Here is a 25,199-nt window from a genome sequence, read left to right on the forward strand (position 1 = left end):
AGGAGGGACGGAGAGGGGGCAGGAGGGACAGAGAGAGCAAAGGAGGGACAGAGAGGGGGCAGGAGGGATGGAGAGAGGGCAGGAGGGACGGAGAGGGGGCAGGAGGGACGCAGGGGGACGGAGGGGCTGCGCGGGAGGGCGCAGGGTCCCCTCCCGTGCCCGGCCCCCCGTGTCCGTGCTCCCACCCCCGCGCTGCGCTCCCCGCCCGCCGCCGCGGCCCCGCGCGTCCCGGTGCCCGTGTCTCCCCGCGGCCCCGCGCCCTGCCCGGCCCCGCCGGCGTCCGCCGCGCCCGCCAGGGGGCGCCGCGGTGCCGCGGGGACACCTGCCCGGCCCCGCCCCGCCCCGCCTTGGCCCCGCCCCACGCGGGCGCCGTCCCGCCCCTTTCCCCGCCCCTCCCCGCCCCCTGGCGGGCACCGCTCCGCCCCTTTCCCCGCCCGGCACCGCCCCCTGGCCGGCCCCGCCCCGCCCCTTGCCCCGCCCCCCGCCCCGCCCCGCCCCGGCGCGCGGCGCCCCCTGGCGGCCCGGCGGGCGGCGGCGGAGCCGGCGGCGGCGGCCATGTCCCGCCGGGGCCCCGCTGAGGTAAGGGCCGCCTGGGCCCGCCGCCCCCGCGCGAACCGGCCCCGGCCTCGCGGCGCCGCAGCGCCCCGCTCCCGCGGCCGGCAGCCCCGGTGCTGCACGGCCCGGCCCGGCGCGGGCCCCGGCCCCGGCCCCGGCCCCGGCCCCGGCCCCGGCGGGCACATCCCCGGCCGGGCCTGCCCGCCCTGGTGCCTTGCGGCGCCGCAGCCTGCGGCAGCGTGTGGGGCCGGAGGGGGGTGTAGGGCTGAGGGGCTCCTTGGGGTGGGGGGCTGTGGGGTCTGGAGGGTCCCCTGGTGGGGGATATGGGGGGTCTGGAGGGTCCCCTTGGTGGGCTGAGGGGAGAATGTGGGGCCTGGGGTCCCCTTGGAGGGCTGGGTGGGGGAATGTGGGGCCTAGGCCCCCTTAGGGGTTTAGGGGGGTTGGAGGTGCCCCTTGGGGTACTGGTCCCAGAGGATAACGGGTTGGGGGGAGGGTCCCATCCTGGGGTCTTGGGGGGGATGTGGGGCTGGGGAATCCCCTTGTGGGGCTTGTCCCAGGGTATGTGGGGCTGCAAGGGGCTCAGCTTGAGGGTGCGGGACCTGGGGGAATGTGGGGCTGCAGGGGTCACCTTGGGGGTGCTGGTCCCCCTTTGGGGTGGAGGGAGTATGGGGCTGGGGGGATGCAAGGCTGGGAGCATTGCCTTGGGTGGTGCCAGGCCAGGGGTTGTGGGGCTGCAAGGGGAGCCCTTGGAGGTGCTGATGCTGGGGAATGTGGGGCTGGAGGGCCCCTTTTGGGGGTGCCAGTCCTGTGGGGATGTGGGGCTGGGAAGAGGTCCTTTGGGGGTGCTGGTCCCCAGAGAATGTTGGGCTGGAGGGTCCCCTTGGGGAGTTCCAGTCGCCATGGGGTAGTGGCTGGGAGGGGGTCCTCTTAGGGGGTCAGTCCTAGGGGAGATCGTGAGGGGGGCACCCTTTGGGGGGTACCAGTCCAGGGTGGTGGGGGATCTGAGGTTGACTTCAGGAGGTGCCAGTCCCTGGGGTGGATGTGGGCATGGGATGGGATCCTCATGAGGGGAACCCCTTGGAGCTGCCAATATTTGGCAGCTGCTGGTCCCTAGGAGGGGATGTTGGGGGATTGCCCTGAGGGTGCCAGGGCCCAGGGGTAGCTGCGGGGTTTGGGAGTGGTCCCCTTGGGGATGCCAGTCCCTGCAGGGGTGTGCCAGGCCCCACAGGATCAGGAGCAGGAGTGGGATCTCACCCTTTCCTTCATCTCTCGCTTCCCTCCCAGCTCTTGACGTGGGACTCGGGCAGCAGCGAGCGCGTGCCGGTGCAGGCCATGGGGCCGCGGGCTGCCGCAGGGCAGGCCAAAGCCCACACGCAGCAGCTGCAGGAGCTGCGGAGCAGGACGGAGAGGGCGGAGCGGAGGCTCCTGGCCTGCGAGAACCTAGTTGGGGAGCTGGGCAGCCATGTGGCCGCGCTGGGCACCCTCCTCCAGGGCTACGGCCAGCTCCAGCAGCGCCTGGACAATGTGGAGAACCTGCTGAAGAACAGGAACTTCTGGCTTCTGCGGCTGCCGCCGGGCACCCGAGGCGAAGTCCCCAAGGTGAGAATCCAGGCTGGCACCAGCGGCAGCCAGGTCCTTGAGCCCCTTGCGCCGTGGTTAAAGCCTCAAGCAGGACTGTGGGTCAGTGGGGCTGTGGTGGTGCAGGAAGGGGGGAGCCTCGCACTTGTGGATTGCCCCCCCTCAGCGCTCTGGTGCATGCTGCTCCACGCTGTGCGAATGGCAGTAACGGGCCCTGGGGCTGCACTGCCTGCATGTGAGTGGGTGGGAGACCAGCCGCCAGGGCATGTGGGGTCCCTATGGCAGGGAGAAACAGATGAGTGGGCTCCTACCCAGGGAGCTGGACCAGAGAGGGTGTGTTTCACACCAGCGGAGGCCGCTCTCTGTTCTCAGGATGCTGAGAACAAAATTTCTGCTACGATTAGATGTCTCAGCCTAGTTTTCCTGAATGCAGAATTCAAGAAGGAAAGGGGAGAGAGTAACCAGAAATGTCTAGCATATATAGCGATGTGCCACATTTGTGGTGACTCTCCCTTGGTCCGTGCACACACCTGTGCCCCGCACTCCGAGGGGCTGCCCCAGTGCTGTGCCAGTGGGACCAGGCTTTGTTGCAAATCCCACTTAGAGGCCTCCAGGCCTCCTAGTAATTCTGAGCTCTGTGAGTGGGCAGGGGCCAGCTGCTGGCTTTGAACTGCTGGTGCCTGGAAGGCCAGTACCTGCAGGGCTGAGTAGCTTTGGAGGTGGCTGGGAAATGCCAGAGCAATCTTAAAAGTGGGCTTAGTGGGCCAAGCATCTGTGAATCTTACAAAACTTACCATTTACAAGCCCTGATCAGCCAAGCTATGCTTTGCTCTCTGTCCTGAGCCTCCTGTGACCAAAGCCAAACATTCACTGTGCACGTGCAGTTTCCATTTATTTGTAACTGCAGCAGAATCTGAGCGCATAACACTTGTGATTCCAGGTGCCAGTCACATTTGATGATATTTCCGTGTACTTCAATGAGCAGGAGTGGGAGAGACTGGACAGCTGGCAGAAGGATCTGTATAGAGCTGTGATGAGGGGGAACTATGAGACCCTGATCTCCTTGGGTAAGGCACGAACTCTGATTTCCCCGGGTTTACGCCTCTGTATGAGCCTCTTTTCAGTGTAGGCTGAACTGTTTCCTACTGTCTGTCTGCTGGTCTGGCATGTGGGACTGGAAGTCGGTAACTGGCAGTACCTTTCCCGGGCAATCCAACCCACTTATTTTCCCACTACAACTTATTTTTCCTTCCTGCTCATAAGCCGTGAACAATCTGTATAAGAGATATTCATAGAAATTAACAATAACAATGATATAAAAAATATCTTTTACAAACAATATTCAGAACAGATGCTATTTCTAATGACTACTTAAGTAGATTGCAGAATGAAGGAACCATCATGATCTTGTTCTGGTTTTCTGTATATTTAGCCCTGATTTGGAGTAACAGGGATCTTATCAATGTTTATAAATATCTGATGGGAGAGTGTACAGAAGATGGGGTCAGATTCTTTGTGGTATCCAGTGACGGAACAAGAGGTAACAGGCACATACTGAAATGCAGGAAATGCCTTCTGAACACATGAAAACACTTTTACACTGTAAGGGCATTTTAATGTTGGAACAGGTTGGGCAGAGAGGCTGTGGAATCTGCGTCCTTGGAGCTATTCAAAACTTGACTAGATACAGTCCTAGGCAACCTGTACTACCTGCTGCTGCTTTGAGCAGGGGGGTTGAACTAGACGACCTCCAGAGGTGCCTTCCCATCTCAACAATACTGTGATTCTGTAAGAGATATTCCTATGTGCCTTGGTAAAGAACTGGCTTGTTCATGTTTGGTCCTCATAAGGAAATCTGACATGTTCTTGGATGATTTGGGCTATAAAATATTCCCTATCAAAAATTGTTTCATAGGCACTACTAATAATGTGCTAGTTTGTACAGTTACTGGAGATAAGGCTTCCCCTTTCATAATGATATTTTGTAGAAACAGAAAAAAGCTTGTTCCTCTGATGGTCCATCAGACATAGACACCTCTGCAAAGCAGGAATTTCTCCATCTCTACTCCAGACCTAAATTCATCTGCTAATGATAGTGGAAAAGAATTGTTCTTTAAGTCATTACTGAAGTTGAAATGGTGGTGGGGGCAGGAGGGGGAGGTTTAAATAAAAACAAATCCTATCCCTCTCCTTTGAAACTTCAAGTCACATTCCATTATTTAGATTTTTTCCATGCTTGAGCTACAGCTGTTCTTGTGTGTGAATCCTGCTGCAAGGGCAACAAAATCAACACCACCATTTTGCCTGTTACAGCACAGATATCTGTGTCTGTATTCCTACTAGCCCTGCGGCTAGGGAAAGAAAGATCGCTTTAAAACATTCAAAATTTTGATAGAATAAAGATCTAGTCAGTTCCTAACGAAATATGCTGTTCACGGCTCTCCTGTCCCATGAGCAGACTACGCTGTGTCCAAGCCTGACATCCTGTCCCGCATGGAGAGGGATGAAGAGCTCTGCACCAAAGATATTGAGGAGCCCCCACAGACATGTGTCCAGGACAGTCAGGAGCCCTCACAGACATGTATCCAAGACGGTCAGGAGGCCCCACAGACGTGTATCCAAGATGGTCAGGAGCCGCCGCAGCCACCAGAAGAGACAGACTGGGAGGAGGATGCGCTGGGAGAAGATGAAGTCCCCATGGAAGCTGACACAGGTGAGTTGCATAGGTTCCATGAGGATGTACTTCCCTGGGCTGTTCCTGTCCCAGCTTTCTCTGGAGATCTTCCAGCAGTGTTGTACTGGAGAGAAATGAACCTCTCTGAGTCTCTCTTGGCTGTATTGACTAGACCTCCATGGAATGCATAGGGATCTTGCCTCCAAGAGGAACGTTAATATTTGGGCAGATGAATCTCACAGAGAAAAAATAGACAAAAAGTGTTAGGAAGGGCTGGGATGGAGTTTGGAGCTGTGGGGTGGACCTCCTGTGGTCCCTTACAGCTGTTTCTGTGCAATTCTGAAGTCTTTTACCTGATTGCATGCATCAGCCCTAGTGCCTCCGTAGACACTCCTGCTTGCTTTTGTGCTGCGAGGAGACATGGTGGAAAGTGAGGAACCTCAGCCTCCTGCAGCAATGGGAAGAGGAGGCCGAGGGAGCTCTGTAAGGGCTATGGAGAGCAGAAGCAGGTCAGAGAGCTTTGTGACTTGGCATAGAAGAGTTGGACGAATGAATTGTCATAGTGGGAAGGCTGGGCAAGGAAAGAAGGAAACATTAGAAAACCACAAAGAGACCTTGATAGAGCCAAGAAAAGATGACACTAACAGGAAGAGCTGTGTTTGAAAGCTCTTTCAGGCTGGAGTGAGGAGCTGGGGGGCTAAGAAGCTTCAAGAAAGGTTGGTTGACCACTGGCAGGCAGGGCAGAGAGCAAGGCAAGCCTTGTCCTTTGAGGAGTGTTACCAGGGAATGGTTTGTGTCAAGTCTGTATCTGGGGGGATGTTTGTCAGATGATACAGGGAAGAGAGGAAAAAGTGCATAAAGACAAAGCTTCTTCATCTCCTTTGAGACTTCAAGTCACATTTCATTATTTAGATTTTCTCTGTACTTCAGCTACAGCTGTTCTTGTGTGTGAATCCTGCTGCAAGGGCAACAAAATCAACACCACCATTTTGCCTGTTACAGCACAGATATCTGTGTCTGTATTCCTACTAGCCCTGCGGCTAGGGAAAGAAAGATCGCTTTAAAACATTCAAAATTTTGATAGAATAAAGATCTAGCCAGTTCCTAACAAAATATGCTGTTCACGGCTCTCCTGTCCTATGAGCAGACTACGGTGTATCCAAGCCTGACATCCTGTCCCGCATGGAGAGGGATGAAGAGCTCTGCACCAAAGACAGTGAGGAGCCCCCACAGACATGTACCCAAGATGGTCAAGAACCCCCACAGACGTGTATCCAAGACAGTCAGAATCCCCCACAGCCACCAGAACAGACAAACCAGAAGGAAAAGGAATTGGAAGATGAAACCCCTATGGAAGCTGACACAGGTGAGTTACATGGGTGCCAGGAGGACGTGCTTCCTTGGGCTGTTCCTGTTCCAGTTTTCGTGGGAGATCTCCTAGCAATGTCTGTGGGAGAGGGCATGGCAAGCCTCTGTGCCTAGATAGGGCAAGGCAGAAGTCCTGGGTTGGGGAGCAAGCAGCACTGAGGTGTTACTGGGGAAAGTAGAAAGGATTCAAGGACCTGAACACAATAGGAGGGATGAGGTTGCTCTGAAGAAGTGACAGCGTGTGGCACCTTGGTGCCTTTCCTTTCAGACGTCTTTCTGCTTTTGGACCTTTGCGTGGCTCACTTCAATTTCTGCTAACACCTTACACGTTTTCCTTCAGAGCACATAATCACAGAATCGGTAAGGTTGAAAGGGACCTCTAGAGATCATGTAGTCCAACCTCCCTGCTCAAGCAGGGTCACCTAGAGCATGTCATTGCTTCACGAGCTGCAGCTTTCTGTGGCTCTTCATTGTATTCTCAATATATCCCTAGCGAGGATCATACCAGAGCAGGAAGATATGAGAAGCTCTCCAAGCTCTCTGTGAATGTTTAAAATTGCTATTCTCTTCTCTGCAAACAGAACTCCCTATCTTGGTGATGAATGTCATGTCCCTGAGTGCACAAGAAGAGGAGTTGAGCAGGGAGAATCAGCCAGAGACAGAGGTGGAAGAGGACCCAGTTGAGTTCAGTGCCAGTGAGTAACTGTACCTGGGAGACAGGGTGCCCTGCAGGCAGGGAGCAGCTGTTTTATAGTGTCTCCCAGCTCTCCAGTGTGCTTGAAATGGGGATAGAGAGGAAAGTGCTGGGGCTCTGGGCAGCAGGGTTCATGGATTGCACTTAGTGGTGCGTGCAGAAACAGGGAGCTGGAGACATGCAGGGATTTCTGAGAAGGGCAGTGTTGCATGGCTATGGCAACCCAGGTTGTTTTCAGACCCCTCCTTTATTACCTAGTAAGGAAGAGGGCTAGTGTTGGGTGGGGTGTTTCAGCGCTGCCTGTGGCAAGAACAACAGGGCGGTCAGGATCCTTCTGTCAGAAACTGGGGGAGAACTGTGCTAAACAGCGTAGCAGTGTGAAGGGAGGGTAGCATCCAAGCCGGCCTGGGTAAGAGGAGAGCGGGCAGCAGAGAGTAGTCCTGGATCCCAGATCTGGCTGGAACTGGAGAGCCTCGGCAGTGGAGCAGAATAGAGAGGAGGGAGAAGGAAGTTTGCAGCAGTAGCATGCATCCTTCCTCCCAGCTTCACTGCGTTACGGTAGAACTGGCTGCCTGACCTCAAGGTCACATTGCCTAATGCTTCCTGTGATAAGGCCTTCTTCTCTGTTGCAGGAGCGGAGGAGGTAGAGGATATAGGAATGGGGGGGACAGCGGCCTGCAGAGACCCTCCGTTCTGCTGCTGAAGCTTTGTCAAGCTAATGTGCAGTGCATGTTCCTCCTTCAGGGACTTCCGAGTTTATTTCTGGGCATGGTGATAAACAGGACTGGTTCTGGGCAGGGCTTGTGCAGACTAAATTACCTGGCTGCAGGGGGGATTGTGGAGAGTTCACGGCAAGTCTGGGTTGCACAGCCCTCATTAGAGTTTCTGTGCCTTTAACATCTGGCATCTAGTGATAGTCACAAGTGTGACAGAGGTGAAGAGCCTGGAAGTGCTGCAGACTAGCTCCTCAGTGATGGTTTTTTCCTGCTACATTTTGTGGCAATCACTGGTGCCATGGTGTTAGAGGTGGATCCCTTTGTGCAACCTGCCGTAATTGCACTGCAGCAGACCACAGTCTTGGTGCTTCCTGGGAACTCCAGATTTGCTGCAGCTGAGACCACGCTGGGTTACTTACTGCGTGCGGGCAGGACTCTGTGCTCTTTCCAACTCTGTTCTCAGATTTCCTGGTAACTCCCTTATTGCTAAAAACCTGCACGGTGCTTTGGGACTCAACCATAACCTGAGATCACCCTAAGAGCATGAATGGCTAATACCTGTCTTGTCATTCCATTGCAGAGGAAGGCTTTTCACTGGAAAATGAAACAGCCTGTGATGGGACTTCTCCTCTGGAGAATGTGGAAGTGAAGAAGGAAGCACCCGAGGCATTGCAAGAGGTTTCCACACCCTCTCCTGACCTAGAAATCCAGAAATGCCCAAAAAAGGAGGAGACCAAGGCCAAGAGCAAGAAGAAGCCAAACAGGTGTGCAGCTAGCAGCCTGCTGATGGGAACCTGTCGGCGGGGCTATGTACGGGAGTGGTCGCACCCCTGCACAGAGTGTGGGAAGCGATTCCGTCTGAAAATCAACCTCATCATCCACCAGAGGAGCCATGCCAAAGACGGGCCCTATGAATGCACGGTGTGCGAGATCAGCTTTGCAGACAAAAGCCATCTGGACCTGCACCAGAGCATCCACACGGAAGGCAGGGCTTTTGGGGCCAAGGTCTGGGGGAACGTCCATCCGGAGTTGAGGATCGGGCCGAGGAAGAAGTTCTGCGGGGCTCTCTATGGAGGCGCCTACAGTCTGGATCACAGGGCGCGCACTGGGGAGTCCTGGCTGGGCCAGGCAAAGAATGAACCGGACGCAAGGAGCCTGCCCAGCACGCATTTCTCCCAAAACCACAGACGCAGGACACATGACAAGTCTCTGCTGAAGTGCAATGTTTGCCGGAAGAGTCTCTCGTGCCCGTTTTCCCTTCGGAGACACCTGCAGACCCATGCCCGTGACAGACCATATCACTGCAGTGACTGCAAGAAATCCTTCACCCGCAGAACGCACCTTTCACGCCACCAGAAAATACACGACCGCCAGAAAGCCCTGGAGGATATGGTCCAACAGAAAGCCCTGGATATGGTCCAACAGCCCAAGACAGCCCAGTCCAAGGCTGTCCTGCCTGTGCCCAAGCAGCCCCAGCAAAGGGAAGCCCTAGGGGTACCCAAAGAAGAGGATGTTCCTTGCTCACTGAATCATGCATCGAAGAGTGATGTTAGTCCTGCACCCACTGCAACCGAAGCTGATGCTCTCTTGGTCAGTCCTGCAAATCCCGTACTTTCAGATAGGCACTGCCAAATCCACCACTTTGGTGGGAGAGCAATCCAGCCTGTTGTAAGACTAGGAAATAGGGCTGTGGTTTTGGGCACGACTGATAAATGACTATAGGAGAGATCCAAAATGCTTGTGTCCCTAGAGAGAAACAGTGTGAGTGTTGAGAAAGATTTTGGACAAGATGGGGCACTGGGGTTGTAAGCCATCTGTAGTCTGGATCTGGGGAGTTTTCTTGAATTACAGAGTGAATCAAAGCTTGGATACCATCAAAGAGAGAAAATTACAGACACTTCTAGTGATACATAATGCTTTACCATTCCTCAGACTCTTGTGTCTGCTGGCTGATGCAAGAAATTAACCTACACTGACCTTCCTAGATTATCAAATATCTCTTCTGCAGCCCTTGCAAGAGGAATTGCAAACAGGAATTGAGCTCACCCGTTACATGATGTTGGAGCTGATCCCTTGGATTTGGAAATAAAATTGCACAGTGAAGAAGACAAATCAGCCTGACAGTAAGCCCAGTTGGATTCCTGAGGAGCTCATTTCACTGCTAAAGTTTCTTTACTGCAGACTAAAGTCTGTATTGTCATCTCAGGGCCACTTTGGCAGAAGCAACAGTTCACCCTGTTAGCCTGGCATCTCTGAGGCTCCATCCTGTTCTAGCCATGCTTGTCTGATAACCCAGCCCAGTGACAGAATCTGAATGCTAAATGCTAGATCAGTTTGAGAGTATCTGTACTGCATAGGTGAGCTTGACATTTGATACAACAGCCCACAATGGAACATAAATAGAATGAATCAAACTGCAATATTTCCTGTTTGCAAAGATTCTGCAAGCGCTTCCAAGGCCCCAGCAGCATTACTTCCTTCAAAGAGTCAACCCTTCAACAACTTGAAATACATAACAGGGTTAACACCCCTAGGGTTAGCAACAGGCATAGTAGAAGAGTCCCTTTGGAAATATGTAACAGGTAGGATTACCCTAGCACTTCTGCACTGCTGCAGCAGGCCATGTGAAGACCCTTCCTCCACCTCCAGTGTATCAGCCAGGTCCTGGCGCAGGCTGATGACACTGGGCTCATCCCCTCTGCTGTGCTGCAAAGGGAAGCCCCAGTCTCCGCGTTGAAAGTGGTCTCCACATCCAGCGTAGCCATGTGCAGAATCCATCAGTAACTGATCCTGTGAAAGACTAGTTGTGCTAGCTACCTCAGATGTCCTGGAGCAAGATCTGCCCGCAGGCAGCCCAGAAATTGGTGAAAGCCAGGCCAGGTTAGCTGATGTGGCTCAGGCATCCCCAAGAGTCCTTTCAACTGTTCATGTCCACAGCCAGAGCCCTGCAGGTGTGTGCACTAGTAGGAAATATGAAGCACATGCATAGAGAAAACAAGCCTATCCTGGTGGCATCGCTGTGCATGGCAAAATGAGAAGCTTTTATGACTCCTGAGTTTAGTTTTCTGTTTTCCCATTAAATTGTGTTTGATGTAATTGTTTGAAATGGCCAACTCTCTGCCCCTCCCAGGCCAGGGGGCATGGGGAGCTGGTTTGCTCAGAATATCTTTCACTTTCCCTGGCCATTTGCAGGGTCTAATTGATTGCAGATGGGGCTGCTGCTGGCAAGGTGCTTTGGGCACTGAGATAATGTCGTTCCTGCTGTGTCGTGGTGTAACTCGTTAGTGCTCAGTGAACTACACCCAGCAGTGCCCAGCCACCTCCTTGCTAGCCTGGAGGGGCAGTGCTGCCACTCCCCTCCGAGGCTGTGTTGGAGATGGAGACACTGAGGGTTTCCTCCTCAGAGCTCCTTTCGGGTGCACGGGATGTCCCAGCACTCCTCTGGGCCGTTTCCTTGCTCCTGTTTCCTGCCCCTTGAGATTGCAATGCAGAGTGTGCCTAGACTGTATTATAGCCATGAAGGGGTGACGGTGGCCAGACAGGTCAGCCCGTGCTGCAGAGCCCTGTGAGATACAGAGGTGGTTGATGCCTTATGGTCTGTGCTGTGATAGTGGGGCTGGGAGGCAAGCTCGCTCTCTGGCCTGGGTTCCCCCAGCCGGCACAGGCACAGCTGCATGAGTTTGAGTGACTGAGCTGGTTATTGCTGGATGGTAGAGCCACTGATGCCTGTGGCTTGTGTGGGATGAGTGAGCTGGGACAGTGGTATTGCCTGTGGGCAGAGCTGGGCCTCTGAGCCCGGTGCTGGGTCTCGTGGAGGAGCTGGCCTCTCCCTCGGGCTGATTGCCCAGCCCAGGGCCTTTGTATGTTGTTGTGACTGGGACCAGCATTTGGTGTGAGGTCCCAGATCCTTCTCTCAGGCTATGGAATTAATAAAGTATTTGTCTGTACATTTTCCTGTTTTTCTTGGTTTTCCTTCTGCAGCATTTGTATGCACATAGCTCTGATTGCATACATGGGGGTGCCTTTGATAAACATAGGCTGTATTTCACAGTTGTCATGTCACTGAAACATGCCCTTTTGAGCCTGGGATAATGTTAGGAGCTCTGGTCTCCAAAGACCGTCCCGCTGACTTTTTGTAGATCACTATGGTGTTGCAGTGCCTGTGCTCCAGCTGTGCGCCGCTCCTTGGAGATGAGGATGTTTGTAGTGACCTTGGGGCGCTCACCATGTGTGTATCAACACCGCTTATCATATAAATCATCCCGATTAATTATGGGAGAGTTCAGAGCAGGAGGTGGGAGTTGCTTAGCTACCCCAGGTGCATCATGACATCCCCTGGGACCTGTGCTGATCAGGCTGCATGCCAGCAACCACCAACAGCTGCTTTTGTCTACGAGCCAGAATGGAAACCTCCAAGACCAGAGCCCTGCTATCAGACTGCCCCTTGCGTTAGCCCGCGGTGGGATCTGAAGGGCATTTGACAGCGCTGACTCCGCTGTGCCGCAGGCAGCGAGGACGGCAGCCCGGCGCCTGATTCATTCCCGGCTGTTCCTCACGTCTCTGCTCAAAGCGATGTGATGACTGAAAGCACCAAACGAAAGAAGTTGCCGGAGCGCCGCTTTGTAGCGACGCCAGCTCTGACTGCGCTGTGTGAAAACGCTACCAAGGAACAGACCGCTGCTTTGAGCCACCTTTGCTGGTATTACTAGGAAGTGAGAAACGTTCGGTAACGTTCCCGGTGTTCCTGTTCCCGCAAGCATCCCGTGAGGAGCTACCGCTGTTCTTCCGAGCCGATGCGTAGATGCAGAACGGTCCAGGCTCGGGGAAAGCCTCTTCCTGCGCGAGCTGGAGGAGCTGCCTGAGCGTTGGAGGTGCTCGTGACACAACCGCGGCGCTCCCGAGGAGCGTAGATGAGGCCGGAGCCGTTTCTGCCGCGGAGAAGGCGGCTGGCACAGGGGTGAGCGGCGCAGCCGGCGGAAGGGCCGGGCACCCCGAGGCAGAGCAGGAGCGCGAGCCGGGGCTTCGCTCTGCTGCCGCGCAGAAGATGAGCGCGTGAGCGTCGGGAGGGCTGCGTGGCGCTGGGGAGGTCGGAGCAGGCGCCTGGGGTCCCGGCACGGAGGAGCCATCATCCAGGGGCAGAGCGACAAGGCCGGGGGTGCTCCGGTTTGCAGGGCCGAGGCAGCAGGGAGAAAGCGCTGCCCGGGGCAGGGAGCAGGCAGCGATCCTTCCCGATCCCAGCGGGAGACCGGGCTGGGTTGCCCGTAGCCAGCATGGCGGAAGCCGCCGTCGGCGCCCTCAGTCAAGATGGCGGCGCCCTGCCTCGGCGGAAACTGGCGGCGGACATGTTGGCTACGGGCAGCCCTCGGCGGTGGGCGGGGCCGCGGGACGCTCCCGGCGTGCAGCGCGGCACGTTCCCGGCGTGCAGCGCGGCGCTGCACCGGCTCCTGCCGGGGCCATGGCCGCCTGGGCGCCGCCGCAGGTAAGGGACGGCCCGGCCCGGCCCGGCCCCGCCGCCCGCTCCCGCCAGGCTGGGCTGGGCGTGTGTGTCCCGCTTCCTCGGGGAGACACCCCCACGGTCTCCGGTGTCAGCGTCGTCACCCCCCTTCGTCACCAGAGGCCCCACGGATGCCGTCATCACCCCCCCCGGTGTCCCCGGGGTGTCCCCTGGGGCGTCACCACCCCCCCCCCGGTGTCCCCGGGGTGTCCCCTGGGGCGTCACCACCCCCCCCGGTGTCCCCGGGGTGTCCCCTGGGGCGTCATCGACCCCCTCCGGTGTCCCCGGGTGTCCCCTGGGGCGTCCCCACCCCCCCATCCGGTGTCCCCGGGGTGTCCCCTGGGACATCGCCCCCCCCCCGCTGTCCCTGGGTGTCCCCTGGGGCGTCATCACCCCCCTCCCGCTGTCCCTGGGTGTCCCCTGGGCCGTCTCCCCCCTGCCTGTCCCCAGGTGTCCCCGCCATCCCCCTGTCCCAGCTCCCAGTGATCAGCGCCAGTTTGGCTCTACGGATCTGCTGCCCTGGGAGGCTCCATCCCAAACTGGCGTCACACCCCGGGAGCGCGGCTTGGGTCGCATCCCGAGGCCGTGGCGCCCCTTGGGGCACACGTGTCCCCCTCCCCAGGCCCCCGGTGCCCCCCCGGCCCTGGTGGTAGGACTCACCCACCGGGGCAGATCCCCCTGGCCAGAGCCTGGCGTCGCAGGCCGAGTTGGGGGCTGAGGTCAGGTGGCCGCCATGGGCCAGGGGAGCCAGGGACACAGAAGGGGCCCCTGGAGGCGCCTCAGGCCGTGGCCAGGGCTCCAGGCTGGGTGTCACTTGCTGTCTCGTTGTCAGGGAGCTTCCTGGTAAAACACCGAGGTTGCAGCAAGATCGCAATGGCCGTGAGGGCCGCGGCCGGAGCTGAAGCTCATTGCGCTCAGCTGGCCACACCAGCCACCCTGCCCTGGAGGTCCAGGGGCTCTTGCTGTGTCCAGGCTTTTAATTTTGGGTCCTGGTGTTTTTTATAGAAGTGCATGGAGCTTAACTTTAAGAAAGAGCAGGGCAGTTCAGTGCTCGGACTCAGGGGATGTGGGGAATCTTTGGCCGTCACGTGTGGAGGAGCCGCCCCGCGGGAACGCGCTGAGCAGCGTAGTATGGAGACGGCCCTCTTCATCCTCTCTGCGGCTGGTGTGAGCTGAGCGTGCCATCGCTTCAGCGCCTTCCCTCCTCTCTCCTGGCAAACAGGCACAGGGATGGGACTCGGGACCCCGCTGCCCACTGCCTCTCCAACCTGCCGCTGTCCTGGAACAAACACGTCCCCAAAACACGGAGGTTTCCACGCGAACCCTCGTGGCAGCAATCCAAGCTGTGGAGAGGAAGCTGGATTCCTTTGCCACACGGTTGCTAGACCTGGAAGGGAGAACAGGGGCAGCTGAGAAAAAAATACTTGACTGTGAGAAAACAGAGATGGAGTTTGGGAACCAGCTGGAGAGCAAATGGGCTGCGCTGGACACCCTCCTCCAGGAGTACGGGGTGCTCCAGCGGCGCCTGGAGAACATGGAGAACCTGCTGAAGAACAGGAACTTCTGGATCCTGCGGCTGCCCCCCGGTGTTAACGGAGACATCCCGAAGGTACGTGCCTCTTCCTTTCTGCAGAGCACGGGTAGCAGCGGAGTGTCCTTTTTCATTAAAAAAGCCTTGGAATTAGAGCAATTTAGTTAGCTTCAGGGTGTGTGACTGCCTTCAGGAATACTTGAACTGCGAGGAGGCCGTGCTAGCCATCGAGCCCTGTCTTTCCTGTGTTTGTGAGCATGTGAATTAAGATGCTCCGAGAGGATCAGTTAACCCCACGACGAGCAGGAAATGTGGTCAGCATCCCAAGCCTTAAATTGGCCTGCAAATCAGGGGCATCAGGGAAGCAGCGCACTCATGCCAGGATGCCAGGGATCCTTTCTTGCTTTGCCTGTGCTGCCACCCTGGTCACACTGTTCCTCCTGTCTCTCCAGTGTGGAGCCCATGTCCCTTGAGGGATGGGATTGTCCTTTCTAATGCTGGAGCCGGTCGTTCAGGGCGGTGTGGGCGATGCCATTTCAAGGAGCATCTGCTCGCTCCCTTTTCCCTGTGCCATATAGCCTGGGACAGGCTGTTTGCTTGCAACCCTTTGCAATGGCCAGCAACAGCTGGGATGTCTCAAACTCCAACAAAATGCCCACTGGCAGTACGCAGAGGGAGACTACAGAGCACGTCTGTCCTGCTGTGATGTTCCTGGCCAGGCCACCACGTTCTCCCTTGGCTGTGCTACTGTGAAGTCCCCTGGCACCAAGCTCCTCTCTGTTCCCAGCAGGGCTGTTTTGCCTTGCTGCCACAAGGCAAGGCAAAGGATTCCTCACACCCAGAGGACTACCAGCACTTAAATCAAGTGTCAGTGCTGCACACACAAGTGCTAAGAAACCCTAGAGACTCTCTGTAGGAAACTGAAACGTAGCCCCAGCTGAATGGAGCTGCAGGTATGTTTAGCCTGAGATATGTCTGTCTCTTTTCCCTCAAATGCAGGGCCTTGTTCTCTTTAGTGCTTTTGCGATGTCTTTGATTAAAACTACTTCAGAGCTGCAGCACTGCGCTCTTATTGCCCCTGTTCTCCTAACTAATCTTTGGTTGCAGCAAGTGCACACAGGCCTTCTTGACACTGCTGAGATAATTTCCTCGAGTCCTGTGTGCTTGTCTGGCTGCCTCTTGCTTGGTCTGTGCAGCAGGGCTTGGGCTAGTGGGGTCCCCAGATGTTGCAGCAACACATGTAATCCGTACAAAGAGGGGCCTGCAGTCACCTTGAACTGTGCTGCTGCTGAGTTAAGAAGGGTAATTTTTGTACTGGCTTTCCTGCTAGCAAATCCAACCTCTTTTCCATTCCCTCCTGTGTCTCTTGTGTGTATAAATACTGGTTAAGCTAGAGCACAGAGCAGTGCTGGAGTGGTGATGTGTTTGCTCCCCGTTCTCCACGTTGGTACCCAACAATGCTGAGCTGAATATTTGCTTTCAGGTCCTGGCAGCATTTGATGACAGTACAGTCTTCCCTCAGGAGGAGCGGGGAGGCCTGGAGCACCAGCAGGAGGAGTGGTACAGGAACGCGCTGAGAGGGAGCTGCGAGCCCCTGATCTCGCTAGGTGAGAGCTGGGGTGAAGCCTCACTCCACGAGGCTCAGGGGTCCGCTCTGTGTGTGCTCTCAGCATATGTGCAGCGCGCGCAGCTTGACCCTGCCACCCGCCACGATGTCGCAGTGGCTAGTGTGACCCTCTGTCCCTTGCGCAGAGCCCTCTCCGGGCTGGCTTGGACCCTAGCGTGACATGGGGAGGGGTCTGCAGGGGAAGGGTCTTGCCGTGCGGTGCGTGAGGCGTCCCAAAGGAAAGGGGCAGGTAACAGTGGTTGCTGCTGCCCGTCCCTGCGGGTGAGACAGGCAGCCACGCCGCACGGCCGCTCCTGGTCCCAGAGGCTGCCAGAAGCACTTTGGTGGTGGTTGCATCTACCCACCAGACATGTTGCCTCCCACAGCCCTATTAGCACCACAGGCTGTCGCCACTGCAAACCCAGTTGTGACCTTGCTTTGGCCGATTACTCCATACCTGTTCACTCCAACGAGGGGCTCTGAACTGTGACTCTGCCTTCGCTTATCCATGTCGTGTCCTCTCCCATGAGCAGACTATGCCATTTCCAAGCCCGATGTTCTGTCTCGGCTTGAGCGAGAAGAGCCGCGTCGGCGGGAGCGACCCAGCCAGGAGGGGAGAGTGAGCTCGGCAGACCCCAGCGCAGGTGAGGGGCGCAGACCTGAGCTGTCGTGTCAGTGCGTCCTGCACACTCTGGAGCCGCCTCTCTGGGATCACCTTGGCCACCCAGTGTGCGTCTCGAGCCCTCTCGACTGCTGTGATGCTGCAGTGCTCCGGAGCACTGGCTTTTGTTCCCTCTATATCCTCTTTGAACGCAAAGCAGGTGGTTACAGTGTTCTCCTCCAGCAGACTCATTACAGATTATTCTGAGTAGTTTATGGAATAACTTCCCAAAAGTATGAGGTTTACAGGAGCAAATAAGCAGGGATGCACAGCATGGTGTAGGAGCTGTGCAGATACTGGCTGTGCAAACGCACCCGGGTTTGGTCCCTCTTTGGCATACGGTCATTTGGACCTGGCATGCACGGGGGAAGCAGGGGGAACAAGAGGATTTTGGCTGGATTAAATCCAGCCAGCCCTTTCTGCTACTGGGATCTCCATCAGAGACTCTGGGTCAGTTAGATGGGTGAGCCTCTGTGTTGCTGTGGTGCAGAGGAGAACAGTCTTGTTGTCTGATGGTCAGTGACTTCATAGGGAACTTAGCTTAATTTCCACCTCCTCTAACAGAGCCTCTGAGCTGCAGCCTGGAAGTCTCTCTGCAGATCAAGCAGGAGGAAGAGCAGGTCGAAGAAGATCAGCACGATGTGGAAGGAGATGCTCAGGATACACCCGCAGGTGGGTGATGGGCCCAGGTGGCCCTAAACACTGCAGAGAAGCTCCAAAGCAAGAGGGCGAGTAAGGCTCTGTATGGCTAACGCAACATCAGCTCTGGCCAGCGAGATCCCACAGTCACCGCTCCCCGTCAGACTGGGGCTGGGCTTGGCAGCGCTGCGTTCCCACAAGGCAGCTCCTCGCTGGGGCAGAGCTCCCAGACCAGCTGCCGCGCAGGCCGCAGGGGACCGACAGGAACCAGGTCACGTTGTAGCTCAGCTCTGTTCACAGCTGGCCCTCACTGCTGATCGGGGTCCCCAGCGCTGCCCTGAACAGGGGCGCACATCAAGCGCAGGCCTCGACCCTGCTCAGCTGCTCTTCTCCCCCCTGCCCTCCTGGATTTGCTGCCGCTGCTCCCGCCACCTCTCTGGCGGGACGCTGATGTCCAGAGATGCAGGGACGTCCTGCACGGCTCTCTGCAGCCCCGCTGCTGCGCTCAGCACTGGCCTCGTGGCTGGGCAACACAGCTGCACTGTGTTCCTCCACCCCGGGACCCCCGTGCAGAGGCCAGGGCCCCTTCACACTTAGGCTCCTAGTTTCCCTGAGTTTGCAAGTTCTCTGAGGTGTCTGTGATGCCTGGGGGCCGCAACACCGCCCAGGCGGAGCCGCTGTCAGCAGCGTGTGACGTGCTGGCGGCCGTTCCCGCCTGGTCCCGGTGTCTGACGTGGCCTCTCTGTTGCAGCAGCAGCAGCAGCTTGGCTGCCCGGCTGGGAGAAGGAGCAGGGCGCGGAGCGGGACGTGACCCAGCTGGAGCCCCCCCAGTCTGCGGCAGGACGGCTGGACGGCAGCGTTTACCCAGGCACGCAGCAGGGCCGGGCAGGTGAGACTCCGCAGAGCCAGGACACAGCACAAACGGGCCCAGGCCCGGAGCGACCTGCGCTGCTGGAGCGAGGAGCCAGCACGGGGGGAGCCGCGGCAGCGAGACTGTTCCCGTGCTCAGCCTGCGGCAGGAGCTTCAGCCGCCAAGAGCTCTTCGGCCAGCACCAGTGCACGGGCCCGGGGCAGCGCCCCGAGGGCCTGGTGCCGCCAGCCAGCACGGCCAAGCCCGCACGCGCGGCCAGCACCCGGGCCTACGTGTGCACAGAGTGCGGCAAGAGCTTCATCCACCAGTCCACGCTCACCACCCACTACCGCACCCACACCGGCGAGAAGCCCTACCCCTGCGGCACCTGCCCCAAGCGCTTCGGGCGGCTCTCCACGCTGCTGGAGCATCAGCGCACCCACACTGGCGAGAAGCCCTACGCCTGCGGGGAGTGCCAGAAGCGCTTCGGGCGCCTGTCCACGCTGGAGCAGCACCGCCGCACGCACACGGGCGAGAAGCCCTACAAGTGCGCCCAGTGCGAGAAGAGCTTCACGCGCCTGGCCAACCTGACGGTGCACCAGAACACGCACGCTGGCGAGCGGGCCTACCAGTGCGCCCAGTGCAGCCAGAGCTTCGCCCAGAAGCCCTATTTCCTCAAGCACCTCCGCAACCACTCCCGGGAGAAGCTCTACGAGTGCTCCGAGTGCACCAAGAGCTTCGTGTGCCACTCCTGGCTCCTGCGGCACGCGCTCACCCACAGCGGGGAGCAGCCGCACCGCTGCGGGGACTGTCCCGAGAGCTTCGTGCAGCACGAGCACGCCCTCAAACACCAGCGAGTGCACGGTGGGGGGTGCCCCTGCCCCACAGCCCCCCGCTGCCCGCCGGCACCCCTTTCCCACAAGGGCATGGGTGAGGGCCAGGCTTTTTCCCCGCCAGAGCACACAGGCGCTGCGCTATCCATGAAGGTAGAGAGTACGGAGTGACGATGGGGACACAGGGGCGGCTGTCCTGCTGTCTGCCCCACCGCATGCCACGGGTGTTGCTGTGCAGACTGCACGCGCCTCTAACCGCGCCCCGGGGAGAAGCCACGTGAGGGACTGATGCCCTAGGGAAGGTACCATGGTGTTGGGAGTGTTCCTGCGCACCCGTGCAGGGTCTGTGGGGTGGGGGCTGCGGCTCATGCGGTGTTGCTATGCTCTAAGCTGCTTCAGCTGTGAATAAAGACGCTGGGAAGGTGGCTGGAGCCTGCCCTGCTGTCAGGGCACTGCGGGGAAGCGGGCTCGTCCCTCGGGCTGGCAAGACCACCACGGAAACACCTGGAGGCTGAGGGAGCCGGGCAGCCTGGCCCACCTCCACCCACGCGCAGGCTGCCGGCGGTCACCAGCGCACGGAGGGTACTGCAGCCTGCGGAGTGGGAGCAGGGACAGCCCGGCGTTACGGCAGCGGGCGCGCGAGAGGCGGCGCCTGCCGGGCCGGGGCGCAGTGGGGGAGCAGAGGCAGAGCCAGCAGCCCCGGTGGGCCTGAGCTTTGCCGAAGGCTGCAGGCCCCTTGCAGCAGTCAGGGACATGGGCGCGGGGCTGAGCTGGGGTCAGTGCTGCAGGAGGGCCGGGACCCCCTTCCTCTCCAGCCTGCCCGGCAGGGCCAGGCTGTGGCCTTCGTGGGGCTGCGCAGGGCCTGGCCTGCACCCAGCCTGTGGGAGAAGCAAGCTGCTGCCCTGCGAGCGCGAGAACGGCCCAAGCCGCTGTTGCATCCTGGGCACGGCAGCACAGCAAACGCCGAGCAGCTACCCAGAGACCGCTGCATGGACCAGGGGGGCTCTGCACGTGGTCCCAATCCTCGGGCGAGCAGGGACACTTGGCCCCCCCCGGGACAGTCCTGCTGCTCTGGACACAGCTCCTCAGCTTGCAGGAGGGCAGGGAAGGGGCCCCCGCGCTGCCCCACCAGGCTCCTGGGGGCCCCTGAGCACCCTGGGCTGGGCTGGAGTGCAGAAATCGAACCCTGGCCCCAACCAGCGCACATGGGGCAGTGAGGATCGTGCAGGGAGCTGCAGGAGCTGCCCCAGAACCTGCCCCTCTTGCAGAGATCCCAAAGCTCAACAGGAGACCACATCACCCCAATCTTTTATCCAAGCCTCTTCCCAATTTGTCTGACGGCCCCAGCTGTCGCCCACAGCAACAGCTTTTCCGAGGGCCGCTGAACACCCCCAGTTGATCTTGTAGCTGGTTGTACTTAGGTAACCCTGAGTTCAACTGCACCACTCCCCGCTACACCGTGTCGAACACGCAGCAGCTGATCCTCCGCTGCCCCTTCCGTAAGGCAGCAGCACGATGTGACTTTGCCCGCTGCTGCCAAACCTCCGCTGCTTTGTCACTTCACCCCGCAGCGCGTTGCTCTGCCTGGGCAGCACATCAGATTCCCTCTGTCCTCGTCTTGCAAGGCAGAGTCCAGGGAGAGCCGGGCAGAGCTCTGCAGCACCAGCTGCGCTTGCACGTGGTGTGTCCTGTCACCACAAACCACTGCACTTCTGCGGAGCAGCCTGCAATCCCGCTGCCCCTTCCCTTCTCCAGCCCCTGTGCTACGGATTATCCTGGGTCAATCCCTTGCAGGGGCTGGTCTCCGGCTCCTGGTGGTGGTTCAGCAAGCTAGTCCCAGGACAGTTGGTAACTGCGTGGATCTTCTGGTGGTGGTTCAGAGACTGCCGGTGCCGGAAACTCTTGCTGCAGCCGGTGCACTGGAAGGGTCGCTGCTGCGTGTGCCGGCGCTGGTGCTCCTCCAGGGACGCCTGCTGGGGGAAGCTCTCCGCACACTCGATGCAGCGGTAGAGCCTCTCCCCGGCCGCGCTGGCCCGTGCGGGCCGGCCTGTCCACCCGCCCCGCAGCTGCACCCCGTGGATGCGCTGGTGCTTCTGGAGGTGATGTTTCTGGATGAAGCCCTTGCCGCAGGCAGAGCAGCGGTAGGGGCGCTCCCCGGTGTGGATGCGGTAGTGCTTGTTGAGGTTGGACTTCTCGTTGAAGCTCTTCCCGCAGGCAGGGCACTGGAAGGGGCGCTCGCCCGTGTGCAGGCGCTGGTGCCGCAGCAGCGCAGCGTGGTGGGCCAGGCTCTTCCCGCAGGCGGCGCAGATGAACGACCCGTTGTTCTTCCTCGTGTGGCTCTGCTGCCGCGCCAGGAGGTTCCGCTTCAGCCGGATGCTCTTCCAGCCCAGCGCGAACATGCGGGGCTCATCCCCCGCGGCGCACGGCCGAGCCTCCTCCAAGCTGGGCTGTGACAAGGCAGCTGCTGCGCTGGTTTCCTCTCCCAGCTGGATTCCCTGGGGCAAGGTGAACTGCTGCTCAGTCCCAACGCTGTGCCCGTGCTCTGTTGGGAAGGACAAGCCTGGGGCAGGGCGCGCTTCCGCTGGGACAAGCAGGGGCTTGAATTCGGGCTGGGCGGCGTGGTGCTTGCAGAGCTCCCCTAGGCTGTCTCCCATTCCCTTCCGCTCATCTGAGCTGGAGTGACTCTCCCAGGGCACTGGCTGCTCTTGGCTCGGGGGAGCCTCCTCTTCCAGTCTTGCTGAGGATGTCCGTGGCCCAGCCGGGATTTCAGATCTTTCCTCCTGTGGCTGCTGCTCCTCTGTCTTGATCACGATCTTCTCACCTGCCGAGAGACAGCCGTTCATGCCCGGCAAAGGAAAACTCTCAGATGCTAAGAGCCCCAATTCAGGAGCAGGAGCTGAGCTTCCTCTGCTGCATGTTGGCAACACAAACCCCCAAATGTGCCACTAGAAAGCGAGCAGGAAGATTTTTTACCATGATCAAAGAGGGAGAAGAACACACGAGGATGAGGGGGTCTTTGGCATCTTTTGGGGTTCTCGTGTTGAACTTCAGGGCCATTCAATGTCCTGACAATGCAATAGTCTTAAAGAAGCCAAAAACCAGAGAAAAATATAAAGGCAAAGTTGAGGCTGCAGAGTCATTTGTCCTGGAATGAGTCTTTGTCAGAAATGACAAAGTTTAGTTGGGTCAGTCTGGGAAACAGGATCAAAACAAAACCTTCCAGGAGCAGGGATGAACATCTGTCTGCAGTGAACAGCTGCGGAGCCACACTCATGCTGAGTCTGGCCACAGATATCCCGGCCTCTCTATTTTCCACTCTCTTTGGCAAATGGATTGTTTTGGGATTAAAGATTGGGTTTTTAAAAAGGCCCAAATCACATGGCTTAAAATCTCAACAGTTTCTGTCCCTGTGAAAAACTGGAAACTACAGGGATCTGACGCATTATTAGAGACACTGCTGCTGTCTCTAGCGCGCAGGCAGGGCTGTGCTGGCCCCTCTCCGAAGGGTACGAGGCAGGATGCTTAGCAAGCAATATCTAACTCCCATCCCACTTTGGGCACGTACCAGAGATGTGGGAGCAACAGCAAAGCAGGCGCATTTAATATAAACCCTGCTTGGCTCTCCTCTGCCCTAGGAGAAGGGCATTCACTGTGGAAATTATAGATTTCTTTCTCTCTAAAGCGGTGTTTTTCCTCCTTAGTTCTTAATTTCCATTCACTCAGCCATCTAAGTTTCATGCAACCCTTAACAACCTCCAGGAGTTCATTTTGGCTTGTTTCTTAATGCTCCTTCTCAGCGTTCGCTGCTGAGCAGGAGCCGGCTGTGACAGCAGCGGTAACTCACCAGAGCCGCGGTGCCCAGGGACGGCTCCCTTCTCCGGCAGCCCCTGAGTCCTGGGACCCGAGTCCTCCCCGGCTTCACCTGGCGACGGCAGAGCAGGTTTGGAGCTGGTGTCACCCGGTCCTAGGAGGGAGGAAGCAGCTGTATGAACGGCTGATGCTGGGGACTGGCCCCAACCCCTTCGTTGCATGAGGTGTGAGGTGCAGTCAGAGCTGGGGGAGGTTTGGAGGGGGTCAGTGCTAAAACACCAGCAACGATTGCTCGTGGGGACAAGGCCTCGCACTACAAGCGCTGAAGTCAGGGCTGGCAGAAGGCCAAATCCTGACAGTGCCTGAGGACTCTCTGCCCTTACTGACACCACTGCCAGGACTCTCTTTGCAAAGTGATTTTCTCTGGATGCACAGGCTGGGCATGGAGTAAACGTCATCCATGACCAAGGAGCACAAAACCGTAAATGGGAAAAGGCTTCACGTCTCGCTACCTGTCCTCCACGCAACACAACAGCCCGCAAACAGCCCGCAGCTAGATTCAACCTAGAAGCATCCAAAAAGCGAGCGGAGATCGACCCTCACCAAGAGAGACCACAGCCTCATAAATCCCCTTCGTCGCGATCTTGTAGAGCTCCTTCTGCCGGGTGTCCAAGCTCCCCCACTCCTGCTCGGGCAGACTGATGGCATCATCCTCACAAGCCGCTGGGACCTGAAGCCACAGAAGGTGTTTCTGAGCATCTCCCCACCGCGTTCCTCTCCCACCACTGCCACGACGTCCGCAGGAAGCCAGACGAGGAAAACAAAACGCAGGTCTCTCCTCCCCTAGAGAAGAGGGCCCTGGCGGACGCCGAACTCGGGGACCGGCCTCAGGCCCGCGGAAGGAGGCTCCCTCCCTCCTGCTCGGTGGTTTCCCTCCGTCCGCAGCTCCCGCTGATGACCGGTCCGCGAGCCCTTCTCCTTCCCCTTCTCCGCACGAGCCGCCGGGAGCGGCCAGGAAAGCAGCACGGAGGGCAAGGCCGCCTGCGGGGGCCTGGCGAGGCTGCGGGCGCTCAGGGCTTCCCTGCCTCGTCCCCCCCTTTCCACCGGGGACGAGAAGCGGCGGGAAGGCGCCCGCTCCGACCGCGGCCCCGGCGGGCCAGCCCAGGGCCGCCGGCGGAGGCGAGCGTCCCCGCGGAGGAGGAGGAGGAGGAGGAGGAGGGCGGCCGGGACGCCCGCCACGCCGCTACCTGGGGCACGCCGCCGTTGGGGCCCGGGGCGGCTCTCCGGGGCCAGCCGCTCCTGTTCTGCAGCTGGCGCTCCACGTTCTCCAGGCGCCGCGTGTTCTCCTGCACGAGGGAGGCCAGCGCGGCCCACTTCCTCTCCAGCTGGCTGCCGAACTCCAGCACCGCTTTCTCCAGGTCCGTGATCTTCTTCTCGGCCGTCTCCGCTCGCCCCTCGAGGCTCAGCAGCCTCAGGCCCTGCGACTCCACCTTCCTCTCCACGGCCTGCACCGCGGCCACCACCGTCCACAGGGAGATCTCGGGCACCTGCAGCTGCTTCTCGCCCTCCGGCACCGGCACCGGCACCGGCACCGGCACGGGGACGTGGCCGGGGGCCTGCGGGGGCACCTGCTGCCAGGGCTCCGGCCCCCAGTCCGGCTCCTGCAGCAGGGACAGGAGGGAAAAGGGGGCGCTGAGCTGCGTGGTGGCTGCGGGGCGCCGCGGGACGGGACGGGGGCACCGGGAGGGGTTGGGGGGGGGCTGCCGGGTCCTGCCGCCGCCGGGCCGGGCCGGGCCGGGCCGGGCCTGCCGCCCCCACGGCGGCGCTGCCGGCTCACGCCGAGCCCCGGCCGCAGCGGGGCCGGCGGGAACCGAGCCGCCCGGTCCGCCCGGCCCCGGCCCCGGCCCCGGCCCCGGCCCCGGCCCCGGCCCCGGCCCCGGCCCCGGCCCCGGCCCCGGCCCCGGCGGGATCGGCAGCCGCCGCTGCCCCGCGCCCCCGTACCTGAGCGGGGCCCCAGCGGGCCATGGCCGCCCCGCGCCGCCGCCGCCGCCCGCAGCGCCCCCTGGCGGCTCCGCCCCGCCCCACCGCGCCCCGCCCCCGGCGGCACCGCAGCGCCCCTGGCGGCCCCTGGCGGCACCGCACCGCCCCGCCGCGCCCCGCCCCCGGCGGCACCGCACCGCCCCTGGCGGC

General features: G+C 59.2%; 2 protein-coding genes across 2 annotated transcripts; one reads left to right on the forward strand and one right to left on the reverse strand.

The window, feature by feature from the left end:
- The first annotated feature begins 531 nt into the window (after nucleotides 1-531).
- LOC134137622 (uncharacterized) lies at nucleotides 532-19,624 on the forward strand. Its single transcript, XM_062570838.1, has 14 exons — nucleotides 532-579; nucleotides 1,840-2,154; nucleotides 3,074-3,200; nucleotides 4,592-4,846; nucleotides 5,955-6,173; nucleotides 6,757-6,870; nucleotides 8,166-9,299; nucleotides 12,092-12,207; nucleotides 12,885-13,064; nucleotides 14,302-14,688; nucleotides 16,094-16,217; nucleotides 16,750-16,860; nucleotides 17,442-17,549; nucleotides 18,268-19,624. Exons 1-14 carry the CDS (start codon nucleotides 556-558, stop codon nucleotides 19,368-19,370), a joined length of 4,317 nt encoding a protein of 1,438 aa, XP_062426822.1. The 5' UTR covers nucleotides 532-555; the 3' UTR covers nucleotides 19,371-19,624.
- An 882-nt stretch (nucleotides 19,625-20,506) lies between these two features.
- On the reverse strand, nucleotides 20,507-25,058 carry LOC134136690 (zinc finger protein 777-like). Its single transcript, XM_062568626.1, has 5 exons — nucleotides 25,011-25,058; nucleotides 24,257-24,670; nucleotides 23,613-23,739; nucleotides 23,044-23,163; nucleotides 20,507-22,020 (listed from the first exon to the last, which is right to left on the reverse strand). Exons 1-5 carry the CDS (start codon nucleotides 25,032-25,034, stop codon nucleotides 20,963-20,965), a joined length of 1,743 nt encoding a protein of 580 aa, XP_062424610.1. The 5' UTR covers nucleotides 25,035-25,058; the 3' UTR covers nucleotides 20,507-20,962.
- Nucleotides 25,059-25,199: the final 141 nt, after the last annotated feature.

The sequence above is a fragment of the Rhea pennata genome, chromosome 2 (genome assembly GCF_028389875.1).
Source record: "Rhea pennata isolate bPtePen1 chromosome 2, bPtePen1.pri, whole genome shotgun sequence".
NCBI classification, from domain to species: Eukaryota; Metazoa; Chordata; class Aves; order Rheiformes; family Rheidae; genus Rhea; species Rhea pennata.

Bases quoted from the DNA above. Each gene is read 5' to 3' on its own strand.
- LOC134137622 (XM_062570838.1), top strand. From the start codon at position 556: ATGTCCCGCCGGGGCCCCGCTGAG. The intron at 6,174-6,756 runs GTGAGTTACATG...CTCTGCAAACAG, and splicing joins CCCTATGGAAGCTGACACAG to AACTCCCTATCTTGGTGATG. The intron at 14,689-16,093 runs GTACGTGCCTCT...ATTTGCTTTCAG, and splicing joins TTAACGGAGACATCCCGAAG to GTCCTGGCAGCATTTGATGA.
- LOC134136690 (XM_062568626.1), bottom strand. From the start codon at position 25,034: ATGGCCCGCTGGGGCCCCGCTCAG. The intron at 23,740-24,256 runs GTAGCGGCGTGG...CTGTGGCTTCAG, and splicing joins CCAACGGCGGCGTGCCCCAG to GTCCCAGCGGCTTGTGAGGA. The intron at 23,164-23,612 runs GTGAGGGTCGAT...CCTCCCTCCTAG, and splicing joins TGAGGCTGTGGTCTCTCTTG to GACCGGGTGACACCAGCTCC.